General features: G+C 43.1%; 1 protein-coding gene across 8 annotated transcripts in view; it reads right to left on the reverse strand.

Moving 5' to 3' along the window:
* The window catches only part of pcca (propionyl-CoA carboxylase subunit alpha), a 374,025-nt gene that overhangs the window by 216,910 nt on the left and 144,351 nt on the right, over positions 1–12,764 (reverse strand). For all 8 annotated transcript variants that reach the window (XM_068034216.1, XM_068034214.1, XM_068034222.1 and 5 more), the window contains 3 exons: positions 9,284–9,434; positions 2,732–2,875; positions 2,138–2,212 (listed from right to left, as the gene is read on the reverse strand). In XM_068034216.1, the coding sequence (XP_067890317.1) occupies positions 2,138–2,212; positions 2,732–2,875; positions 9,284–9,434 (370 nt within the window). The remainder of the gene's footprint in view (positions 1–2,137; positions 2,213–2,731; positions 2,876–9,283; positions 9,435–12,764) is intronic.

A 12,764-nucleotide genomic window follows, 5' to 3' on the forward strand; every position in this document is an offset into this window, starting at 1 on the left:
CTATGAGTCTTGCAATCCTAAAAGGGTTAAAAATGTTCTTCGATTCATCACAAATGAAGGATGCAATCTAACTAAAAGGTATTATTGGTGTGGCATTCTGTTATCCTGATATTTAAATAATTGCTTAAAGCATTCTTAACTTTCCAACATCTAAATCTGACCCATCTCATCACTACAGCTCTATGCTTTAACAAGCGAAAAGGGAAGAACTGGATATAACCTGCAAGGTAAGTGAAAAAGCGTAACCGTATCATGCACTTAGCTACTTGTCAAAGCCTCTCACATGAAAAATAACTGTCACGTTATTGATATAAAACAGAATGAAGATAACATAAGAGCAGAACAAATGTCAGATCCCACTCAACATAATCTGTTCAGCAATGTTCCAGACCCTCCAGTGTAATTAAAAATTCTGCTTATAGGTACCCTGACAAGCTACGTGAAGCTATCACGCGTCTCCCCACCCTTCATTCTCTATTCACCTCTTCCCTAAGCACTACTCCCAGTCTGCCTCGTCTACCTGACAAGTGACAGAACAATCTGATTAGATCTTTGCAGGGGGAGGGGGCTTGTGGGCCTCCATGACAGGCCAAAAGTGATCACCATGGAGATACATAATTACAGCTGTCAACAGCATCTACTGTCCCGCTGGCATCAATCTGATTGCTCCCTGCAATAATGATAGACAAAGCTTAGTGTGCACTCCCCTGCACCCAATCACGTTATCTGTTCCTTGCTCCATTTAGCTGACATACAACATTCACACAAGCAAATAACAGCAGTAAGCATAACATTTAAGGCATTTTAATTGTTTTTTTCCCTTTATGCTGATGTCTTACAAGCGTAAGTGTTAATACATAAAACTCCTGCTGCAACATTAATTGAAGGAGGATTTGGTGGGACAAGAACGGTAGGGGGTAGAATATGTCCATTATCACTAGTATTTTCAACAGGTTGCATGTTTTAAAAACTGCAAATTGCAAAACTTGCAAGGGCAAAAGGTTTGACATTGTTTTATCTCATGGCAAATGGCAAATTTCCCTGCATTTTCAATCCTCCGAAAAAAGCAGTTGCTGTACTTTCCTGCATTTTTAATTAATCAGAAAGGTTTTATGTTTAAAGGTGGCGGCCTGGAGTTTCCGCTCGAGGTGCAATTAGAAAATTGCGCCCAGCACTGCGCCCGTTTGGCCAAGGTGAAATTGCACCCAGGTTTCTGCGCAAACCACAAAGGTGAAATCAGCGCAGTCAGTCAGAATCGCTAAAGCTCTAATTACAGTGTTGCAAGTAATGAGTGTGGGAACCGTCTTTATGAACTAGGATGGTCATTATTGGATTCTGCAACATTTTTGGTTGCCTTTCCGTTGCTACATCTGACATGAATTTATTTGAATAAATCTTATTGAAATATTTTAATCGAACGTGTGGGTTTCATTAGTATTAACTTTTCCCTTGGAATCACAATTCAAACTGTGCTGCGCATCAGAGAGAGGAGTGGAATGACCATGAAATGTGCCATTCAGCAGCTTTGTGAACAAATTGATGACTACTGCAGCAGGGGGGCAGAACTTGTAGCTTCAACTGACTGCTGGTTGGGTGACAAAATACTGGATTAATGCGATCATGGGCTCTTGTGAATCTGGGCACAATTCAATTAAAGTCCTGAACGGCACCTTTCCGACCTGAAGGTGTGTGGCCAGTTTTGTGGATAGGGCCTGGTTCAGGAGGAGGGATCATCGGACAGAATTAAAAGATTGCATGGATACTTGGCCGCAACGTAGTTATGGGCATGACTCACTTAAGTCTAAAATTCCACGACCTTTTGCACAACTTGACTTGGTTCCACCCAGATTAAGCTGTTAGTTGGATGAAAATTATGTGGTGATTCCATGCTGGCATTCCTTTGCAAAGTGCATTTGAAAAAAACTCAATTATTTCTAGTAATCGTTATTCTTCAGCGTGCGCGACATTTACTAATGCCTCCTTTTTTAAGTTAAATTCGAGAAATAAATCTAGGGGCTTTCTAATGTTTTCATATCTCACTGAGAAGTCATAACTGGTTTTGTTTTAAACATATAAAGACAGCTGTGGTTTTCATCAAAAGCCACTCAGCAAACAACATGGTACTCAGATAACTTACATTGGACATGTGTAGTGGCTCTTTATACTGAGAGAGACGGCCAACCGAAGGCAGTCCAAAAGATTTGTAGGGATCCTAGAAAAGGAGGTTCAAACAAGAGGAAGCATTAACTTTAAGATAAAACACAGGAAGCAACATTAACTGTTCGAACAAGCTGAAGCCATTGAGGGGCTATTTTTGATTACTTAAGACATTAAATTACACTTGGATCCTTTTCTCTCCTCATTTTTATCACCAAGCAAATGACCAATAAACACCTCTCCTATTCAGAAGATTTGCATCAGTTTCCTGATTAGCATAACAAGTTACAAAATTATTAGTGAGCCTTTAAAGGCAACAGAGAAAGCAACAGCACAAAGCCTTCAGGATGTCATAGGCAATTAAACAAGGATCACTTCATGGAAGGAATAGAACTAAAGTTTGGGGAAGCTGGGGGAGGGGTATTTATTGTCCAACATGCATTATCTAGCACTAATGATATCAAGCGTATGCTTAATAATTTTATATTCTAATTTAATGGACAAGCAATTCTATCCCAGCTCCAAATCCATCAGATGGTATTGGGCATAAACTCGGATGCCAGCTAAAATTTACCTCTGCATACACTCTGCATTCAATTGCCCATCCATTGATGGGAACATCAGCTTGCTTGTGGCAAAGTGGGTAACCCTTGGCAACACGGATCATTTCTTGGACTAGGTCCAGGCCAGTAATACATTCGGTGACAGGATGCTCAACCTGCAAGGTCACAAATTGCCAGTCATTAAGGGAAAACAACGAAAGCAGAAAATCTACACAAAGCTGAAAAATGCTAGAGCTTGCTAGCCAAGAACAAGAATGTTACCCCAGCCTTTGCTTCTTGTTTCATTAACAGCAAATGGAGACTTTAAACAGAAAACACACAAACAAACCACACACACCCTCACACCCAGACACGTCCACACCCTCACAACCAGACACACACACACAGAGACACACACAGAGACACACCCCCTCACACCACTCGTGCACCCATGCACACACACACACTCACACCACGAGCTGGATTCTAAGACTCCGCCGCCTATGTAAAAAAATTCAGCCTGCCCGCACGGGCATCGCGTCACAGGGCCACCGCGATGACGTGCAGGGGGAGGGCGAGCCACTGCAGGCAACAGCGTCCGACGCCAATGCGCAGACGCCATTTTTAAAGGGCTTACAGCCCTTAATGCAGATTTTAAAATTAAAGCGGCAGGTCAGTTCAATGACCAAAAAAAATGAAATAACTTATTAAATTCATTTTCACCCCCCCCCAATGGTATTGCTGTGCATTCGTGCCCTTTTCCCCCCAGAATGCGAATACTCCGAATTTGCCCTTCCCCCCTCTAAAGTGCAGCAACTTTGCCCTTTACCCCTTCCCATCCTCCCCCCGACCAATCCCCATCATTTTTACTTTGCTCCCCACTCCTGCGTAGAGAAAAAATCCTCCTCTGCCCTCCCCACAGTTGTCATGCCATGTTTCCCCTAATGGGGATTCAAAGGCGCGGCACTGTCAGCCACCCGAATGAAGATTGGTGCGGCAATTTAGGAGGCAACAGGACCCTCATTAAATCAGGTATGTAAATTAATTTATATATTTAAACGGGGGCCCCGTCGTCGAGCGGCAGGACGGCCACAAGGCCTTGCCGTGGCCGAGTTCGGTACAGTGCCTGTCGCCGTTGAGGACGGTGGCGGGCCTCCGCCACACTGATCTTCATTGCATGACTACCCCCCCCAACATTCCCAACAGTGGAGGGGCTTTAAAATACAGCCTCACTTGTGCACCCTTAAACACAGACACGTCCACGCACCAAGACACATACATAACCTCAAACCACTCGTGCAACCTCACTCACACAAACCCCTCATACACCTGCACACAGACAAATAATCACACACAACACAGACAAAACCACATCCAGACACACACCCCTCACACATACACACTATGAGCTTCTCACACAGCCACATACACAGACACTCATATAGATGTGTATACACACACACACACACACAATGATGGGCACATGCTCTCACAGTGCACACACACACCCTCAGACATAGACATACACAGACCACACTACACATACCACACACACACACAAAACACAGCTAGGAAATCCTGTATGGTTTTAAGAAACTTATTAGCATCTGATTATTTAACACTATATGTTCTGAAGTGTTTTGTGATTTCCTGACAGTTTATCCTAAATCTCACCCATTTGCCCGCTTTCCCTAACCTGTCCTGACAAGCAACCAGATTAATGTAATCTTACATCAACCCAGCGCAGCAGAACTGAGCAGATGGATCCTTCAGGTTTTTTCCCTGCAGACTAAGCTGTGTAGTGCTTAGCATGCACAATAGCTGGGCTGAACCAATGCAGTCACTGTGCTATCAGCAAATTGCTGCTAACAGCTTCGCATGATGCTGTTAAGGGAATACCCAGTCTGAATACATATATTGGCCAGTCTAGGTCTCTAACCTCAGTCAGGATGGATATAGTAGGGATTTGGGGGGGGCTGGGGAAAGCATTATCTTGGCATTTGAAACCATGCAAATCAGATGGCTGCATTTCAAAAACACTTTGCAAATAAAATCCAATGCGGGTTTTCTGGATATAAGTGAATGTGCTGACACCCAGGTGAAACTTCAATGTCTAGCAAAATGTTACCAGACACTTGTTTACTGGGCGATTTCAGCAGAGACCAGCTCACTATATACAGAACAGATGGTGCAATTAACTCAGTAAGGATTTTATTCCAAGGAAATTTTCTTCATAATTAACTGACACTTTGACATTTTTCTAATAAAAAGTCATTATTTAAAAGAGCAAACAGTTTGTACAGTCTAAATCTGGCCAATGGGACTATGGAATAAGCATTTTATTCTTTAAAGGATAGTTTAGTTATCAGTCAACAATACTCAGTTTGAGCAATCAAAACTTCGACTGTGACAAAACTGTCTTCTCTGCATTCCAAATTCTGCATATGTTAAATACAGAAAATCACAAACCCTTTTTCAATGCTTCAGCAATAAACAGCTGAACTGTCTCAATGTATATTTTCATTTTGTTGCAAAAACACTGCACAAGACTCTCAGTGGGTTTCTATATTTATAGTACATGATGACAGGCTGGACTGACCATCTTTCCCCAGTTGACCCGAGCTGGTCAAATGAAGAATGTGTGGAAGAAATGGAACTGTAAGACAAAGTCTGCCAAAAAAAACTCTCACCGGCTATGACACTGCTACATGAAATCTTCAGAACCAATTTGCAGTGGTGTAGCTCACAAGTACAATGCCTACCGTGGTTTTTGAGCCATACATATCAAAGGAGAGAAACTAGCCGAGATTTCAGCTCTTGATCATGATCCAGTACCCCTGCTAAAAGTGCATGTATGTAACATTTGAGTGAGAAGAGCATTGAGCTCATCTGCAGTGTGGTAGGTAAACCGGCAGCTCAGTGACCAGGTAATAAATTAAGAAATGGCCGATGGGATGCTTATGAAGAGAGGCTTCTCAAATCATTCTAACAAAAGGCAACAATTCATGTTGCCCCATAAATGCAGCTTCTTTAAATCATGGGATAGGGGCAGGAAAAAACCATTTCCTAGGCTGTTGGCTGTGTTTGAATCCCTCAGAGCTTTAAAATATCAGCCAGTAAGAAACCAACAAAAGTTCCCTTTGCAACCAAAGCTTTCCAGACGTTCAAAAGGTGAGAAACGGCATAAAAATTTACAAAGAGCTTGGGAAAAGGATCCTGGGGTAGAACCCATCACCTTCAATTAGTCAACAATTTGATCAAATGCATAAAAAGGTAGAGAGACTTGCATTTCTATAGCACCTTTACCAACCTCAGAATGTTCGAAAACACTTTACAGCCAATTAAGTACTTTTGAAGTGCAGTCACAGCAGAAATTCAGCACACAGCAAGCTCCCACAATTGGCAAGGAGATAATGACCAGTTCATCTATTTTAGTAATGTTGCTGGAAGGATAAATAGTGGCCAGGACACCAGGGAGAACACCCCTGTTCTGCTTTGAATAGTACTTTGGGATCTTTTACATCTTGGGGGGACAAATGAGGCTTTGTTTTACCATCTCATCAGAAAGACAGGCCCTCTGGCGGTGCAGCACGCCCTCACGACTGCACTGGAGTACCAGCCTAGATTTTGGGCTCAAGATTTTTAATGCATAATTAATATCTAGCAGTTTATATCTTAAGCTAATTCAAGTCAAAACTCTCTGCAAGTTATATCCCACCCCACACACAAAATGGCTAAATTGGGCTACTTGCCAGAGGATAGATGTTGTCTCAGAAGTGAGTATTTTCCTCCATATACTGCAGCACTTACCAAAATCAAAACCAATAGCTAAGGCAGAAAGGGTCAATTGATAATGACCTTAAACTGTTTCTGTTGCAATTACTCTCAGATAGTGAAACGTCACAGTGAACACAGAGGGGTATTTGTCAGCATAACTGGCAGCAAAGGGGCTTATTGTCCTGTCATGGTAATCATGGAAGCCACCTGGTAAATTCAGTCCAGAAAAAGTAAACAGAGTCTCTGGTGTTTCTCATGGGAAGACATGAAGACTATTAGGTACAGAAATGAGAAACGGAGGTATGTACTTTCTATCACAGCCTTGGAATGTAAGTGACTACATTTCTAATACATTCAGGGTTGGAGCAGAGAACTTGCATTCTCCTTTCCACTCATCATTTGGAAGTGGTAACGGCCCTGAGGTTGAATTGGAGGTGGATAGGGAGACTTGAGCGGACATACATAAGCTGACTCCATGTTCCTGGATGATGTTACTGAGGTAAATTACGTAAATGATTAACAGGGGGGACCAAGAATAGGAGTACACAATTAATCTCTGCGGGCACGATAAGAACAGCCATGAAAAGAGATGTTGTAATTCCCACAATGCGCTAAATAAGAGCAGAATGATGAAACAGCATAGGAACCGGAGAGGCCAGTCATCCCCTCGAGCCTGTTCTGCCATTCAGTTAGATCATGGCTGATGTATATCTCAGTTCCATTTACCCACCTGGATTCCATATCCCTTAATACCTTTACCTATTAATTGAACCCCAGTCTCCACAGCTTTTTGGGGGAGAGTTTTCCAGATTTATTCTACCGTTTGTGTGAAGAAGTGCTTCTTGACATCACCCCTGAATGGCCTAGCTCTAATATTAAGGTTACACCCATCTGTTTTGGATTCTCCCACCAGAGGAAACAGTTTCTCTCTATCAGCCCTATTGAATCCTTTAATCATCTTAAACACCACATTTATATCACCCCGTAATCTTCCATTCTCATGTGAATACAAGCCGAGTCTGTGCAATACGAAGAAATATTTCTAAATGCTGATACAAGTGCTGTTCTCAATGTTGCACAGCACCATGTCTCAACTTTACGAGTGGGTCTGATAAATTGGGAATAATAGTAAAGAATGTTATGGACAAAACACAAATCGAGTCATTTCCTCCCATTCTACTGCCAAAAGGAGTGGCAAGATTAAGATAAAAATTTAAAAACATCCTGATTCAATCAGCATTCAAAAGCTGAAACTGTGATCAGTGCAGTGGATGTGCAACACCTCAGAAGTGTGTGAGCACCTCTCTTTGGGGTCACCAGTAAACACCCATCCTCTAAACTGGGTGGGTGATTGAGATCCTCAGCATCACACCACAAAGCAACAACTGCCCACTTTTACCATGCAACTTCAACACCAGTACTTAAAATAGTCAAAAGGAGAAAAGGTCGCCAGAAAAACTGCTATCGAAACGAGGCAGTCATTTCAACACAACTCACCACATTCTGCTTTGAAATGCATATCAACTAGAAAGAAAGGATGAAAGTCCAACCTCCCCAGCTCTTTCTCCAATGCGCTGAAAATTTTTCTCTCTCAAATATTTATCCAATTCCTTTTTGCAAGTTACGACTGAATCTGCTTCCACTGCCCTTTCAGGCAGCGCATTCCAGATTACAACAACTCGCTGTGTAAAAAACATTCTCCTCATCTCCCTCTCTGGTTCTTTTGCCAATTATTTTAAACTGGTGTCCTCTGGTTAGTGACTCTCCAGTCAGTGGAAACTGTTTCTCCTTATTTCCTCTATCAGAAAACTTCATAATTTTGAAGACATCTATTCAATCTCCCCATAACCACCTCTGCTCTAAGGCAAACAATCCCAGCTTCTCTAGTCTGTCCACATAATTAAAGCTTTTTATTCCTGTTAACATTTTGGTAAATATGCTCTGCATACTCAACTATTGTCCCTTCTCTGAAATAAGTTCCTTCAAGAGATAGACAAATCAAATATTAAGAAAACCATTTTAATATCAAATAGCTAATATCAGGCTAATCCTGACAAAATGTCCTTCCTGTTTCTATGTGACAAAAAGTTTACCATCACAGTGAAGAGCAAATCCTAATGACTGTTAAACTTCAAGCTTCTGTGTAAACATTGTTCCTTTGCTTACTTTTAAAGCAAAACACACATTTTTGTGTTATCCATAAAACACATCTCATTAGTCGGGGTAAGCAGAGTGTTGCTTTGAAAAACCATTTTTAAAAAGGCTTGTTTTTTTTTTATTGCTGACACCAACATAAATTTTAGAGTAACACAGCATGCATTCAGCGCTGCAAAAACTAAAAGGAAATTTTGGCTGCCAAGTGGGAAAAGTATCAAAGCACTGTGGCTAGCTGCATACTGGGGACTCTCTGTGATACTTAACTGTACCCCCCTCAAGATTTTTAAGGTCACTTTGAAGCAAGCACCAACCATAGCAACAATTACACAGAATGTACAGCGCAGAAACAGACCACTCAGCCAAACTGGTCTATAGCAGTGTTTATGCTCTACACAATTCTCCTCCCACCCGCCTTCATCTCACCCTATCAACGTATCCTTTCTTTTCCCCCCTTGTGCTTATCTAACTTCCCCTTAAACATATCAATGCAATTCACCTCACCTGCTCCCTGTAGCAATTTCCACAATCTTACCATTCCCTGGTAAAGAAGAACCACATGAATTCCCCATTGGGTTTATTGGTAAAAATTCACCTGTGTTCATATCTTACTTTCCTGAGCAGTTCAAATGAAAAAAGGAGCCTTCCTGTACCTGAAGCCGAGTGTTCATTTCTAAGAAATAGAAGTTCTTCTTTGAATCCACAAGGAATTCAACTGTGCCAGCAGATGAATAATTGACAGCTTTCGCCAATGCCACTGCTTGTTCGCCCATAGCCCGTCGAGTCTCTGGGTCCAGAAAGGTGCTGCATTAAATAAAAGAAAAAAAATTATCATCAGCACCTAGCCAATACCTTGAATCAGTAGGTAGCATGCTCATCTCTGAAGGCTGTGGGTTCAGGTTCCACTCCAGAGACTTCAGCACATAATCTAGGCTGAAACTTCTGGTTCCAGTGTACTGTCAAAGGTGCCGTTTTTCAGATGAGCCGTTAAATTGAAGCCCTGTCTTGCCCTCTCAAGTAGATGAAAGACATAAGAACATAAATAGGAGCAGGTATAAACCATTCGGCCCCTCGAGCCTGCTCCACCATTTAATAAGATCATGACATCTTCTGTCTCAACTCCACCTTTCTGTCTGCTCCCCACATCCTTTGCTTCCCTGAGAGATCAAATTCTATCGATCTCATTCCTGGACATACTCAACGACTGAGCATCCACAACACTCTGGGGTAGATAGTTCCAAAGATTCACAACCCTCTGAGTGAAGAAATTCCTCCTCATCTCAGTCCTAAATGATCGACCCCTCATCCTGTGGTTAGATTTCCCCAGCCAGGGAAAACAACTTCTCAGGGCTGGATTTTACTGAGCTCCCAACGTCGGGCTCCGTGGCAGGGACTAGGGGGTGTGGCTGTGTCCAGAAGATTGTTCCGGCAGAGGCCCGCCACGGAATCCAACGCCAGGAGGGCCGGGCCCAATTTTCCCGGTGGCAGCGAGGCTCTGTGGCGGCCCCCCGCTGCTGGGCGACGGGATCCGGCTTTGCATGTTGAAATGAGCACCATAATTACCTTTAATTAAACTTACCTCCCATCTTCCAGGCCCATCACGATCTTCAGTGCAGTGGTCGGCACTCCCGCGCCTTCACTTCCCCGTCTGGGGAAAACAGGTGTGATAGTGGTGGGGGGGGGGGGGGTTGCAGTTAAGATTTTTAGTGCAGGGTCGGGGTGGGGAAGGAACGGGGTCAAAATAATCATCATGTGTGTAGGGGATGGTGGGAAGGGGTGAACTGTGAACTTTGTACAGTTTTGGTGAGGGGGGGGTGGAGGTCATATTTGTAAGGTAAGTGTTTTATGGTGGGGGCAGATACTTACCTTTGTTGTTATTGGGGAGGTAGGAAAGGGGCATCAGAATTTTGTTTCCAAAAGTTTGGGAGGGTGTCTCTAAAAATTTAAATCTACCGGCAGGGCTGTCTGCCCTTTAAAAATGACACCAGAGCCTGCGCACAGGAAGCTGCCGCCATTGCCGGCGTCGGACAACCTGCCTTCTCCACGTGATTGGGGAGGGGGGAGGGGGCAGGCTGACCCAGATATCCGGATATTTAAATGAGCCGCTGCGCAGTAGGTCGCGGAGGCTTTTTTCGCCTGCCGCCAAGAGCGGCGGCTGGCTCTTAAGATCCAGCCCTCAGTGTCTACCCTGTCAAGCCCCTTCAGAATCTTGTATATCTCATACAAACATACGAATTAGGAGCAGGATTAGGCCACTCAGCCCTTCAATAAGTTCATGGCTGAACTGAATACTCCCCATTTCCACCTACCCCCGATAACCTTCCAGCCTCTTGCTTATAAAGAATTTATCTACCTCTGCCTTAAAGAGATTCAAAGACTCTGCTTCCACTGCCTTTTGAGGAAGAGAATTCCAAAAACTCACGACCCTCTGAGAGAAAACATTTCTCCTCATCTCTGTCTTAAATGGGCGACCCCTTATTTTTAAACAGTGACCCCTAGTTCTAGATTCTCCCACAAGGGGAAACATCCTTTCCACATCCACCCTTCAGGATCTTATATATTTCAATCAAGTCGCCTCTTACTCTTCTAAATCCCAGCGGATCAAAGCCTAGCCTGTCCAATCTTTCCTCGTAAGACAGCCCACCCATTCCAGGTATTAGTCTAGTAAACCTTCTCTGTACTGCCTCCAATGCATTTACATCCTGCCTTAAATAAGGAGACCAGTACTGTACATAGTACTCCAGATGTGGTCTCACCAATACCCTGTATAGCTGAAGCATAACCTCCCTACTTTTGTATCCAATTCCCCTCGCGATAAACGATAACATTCTATTAGCTTTCTTAATTACGTGCTGTACCTGCATACTAACCTTTTGCGATTCATGCACTCGGACACCCAGATCCCTCTGCATCTCACAGCTCTGCAATCTCTCACCATTTAGATAATATGCTCCTTTTTTATTCTTCCTGCCAAAGTGGACAATTTCATACTTTTCCACATTATACTCCATTTGCCAAGTCTTTGCCCACTCACTTAACCTATCTATATCAATGAGAATCACCTTTCATTCTTCTAATCTCCAGAGTATAGGCCCATTTACTCAGCCTCTCATCAGAGGACAACCCTCTCAGCCCAGGAACCAACTAGTGAATCTTCACTGCACCGCCTCCAATGCAAGCATATCCTTCCTTAGATATGGAAACTTAAACTGCGCACAGTAATCCAGGTGTGGTCTCACCAAAATCCTATTAAATTGTAGCAAGACTTCCTTATTCTTGTACTCTAATCCCCTTGCGATAAAGGACAACACGCCATTTGCCTTTCTAATTGCGGAGGCCCCAGCACGGATCCTTGCGGCACTCCACTAGTTACAGCCTGCCAACTTGAAAATGCCCCATTTATCTTTGCTTTGCTTCCTGTCCATTAACCAAGCCTCCATCCATGTTAATATATTACCCCCCCCACCCACCCCCCAACTCCATGAGCCCTTATCTTGCATATTAACCTTTTGTGTGTCACCTTATCGAATGGCTTTTGGAAATCCAAGTATACCACATCTACTGGTTCCCCTTCATCTACCCTACTAGTTACATCCTCAAAAAACACGAATAAATTTGTCAAACACGATTTCCTTTTCGTAAAACCATGTTGACTTTGTCTGATCATACTATGATTTTCTAAGTGCATTGTTGAGACTTCCTTAATAATAGATTCCAGCATTTTCCCAGAAACTGTGTCAGGCTAACTGGTCTGTAGTTCCCCGTGTTCTCTCTGCCTCCTTTTCTGAATAGCGGAGTTACATTTGCTAACATCCGACTGCACTATTTCAAAGAAGAGCAGGGGAGATTTGCCCAATTTTTATCTCTCAACCCGCATCACTAAAACAGATGATCTGGTCATTTATCACATGGCTGTTTGTGGGAGCTTGCTGTGTACAAATTTGCTGCCGTGTTTCCTGCATTACAACAGTGGCAATGCCAGAGATGGGCACTGACAAGATGTTTTCGGTAGACACACATTAGCAACTGTAACGACAGTGGTCAACTTCTGCTGGAATTCTGCACGGAGCATGAACTCAACATCACTAATTCTCTCTTCCAGCAGAAATCCAGATTTAAGACCACCTGGAGGCA

The sequence above is a fragment of the Heterodontus francisci genome, chromosome 6 (assembly GCF_036365525.1).
Source record: "Heterodontus francisci isolate sHetFra1 chromosome 6, sHetFra1.hap1, whole genome shotgun sequence".
NCBI lineage: Eukaryota > Metazoa > Chordata > Chondrichthyes > Heterodontiformes > Heterodontidae > Heterodontus > Heterodontus francisci.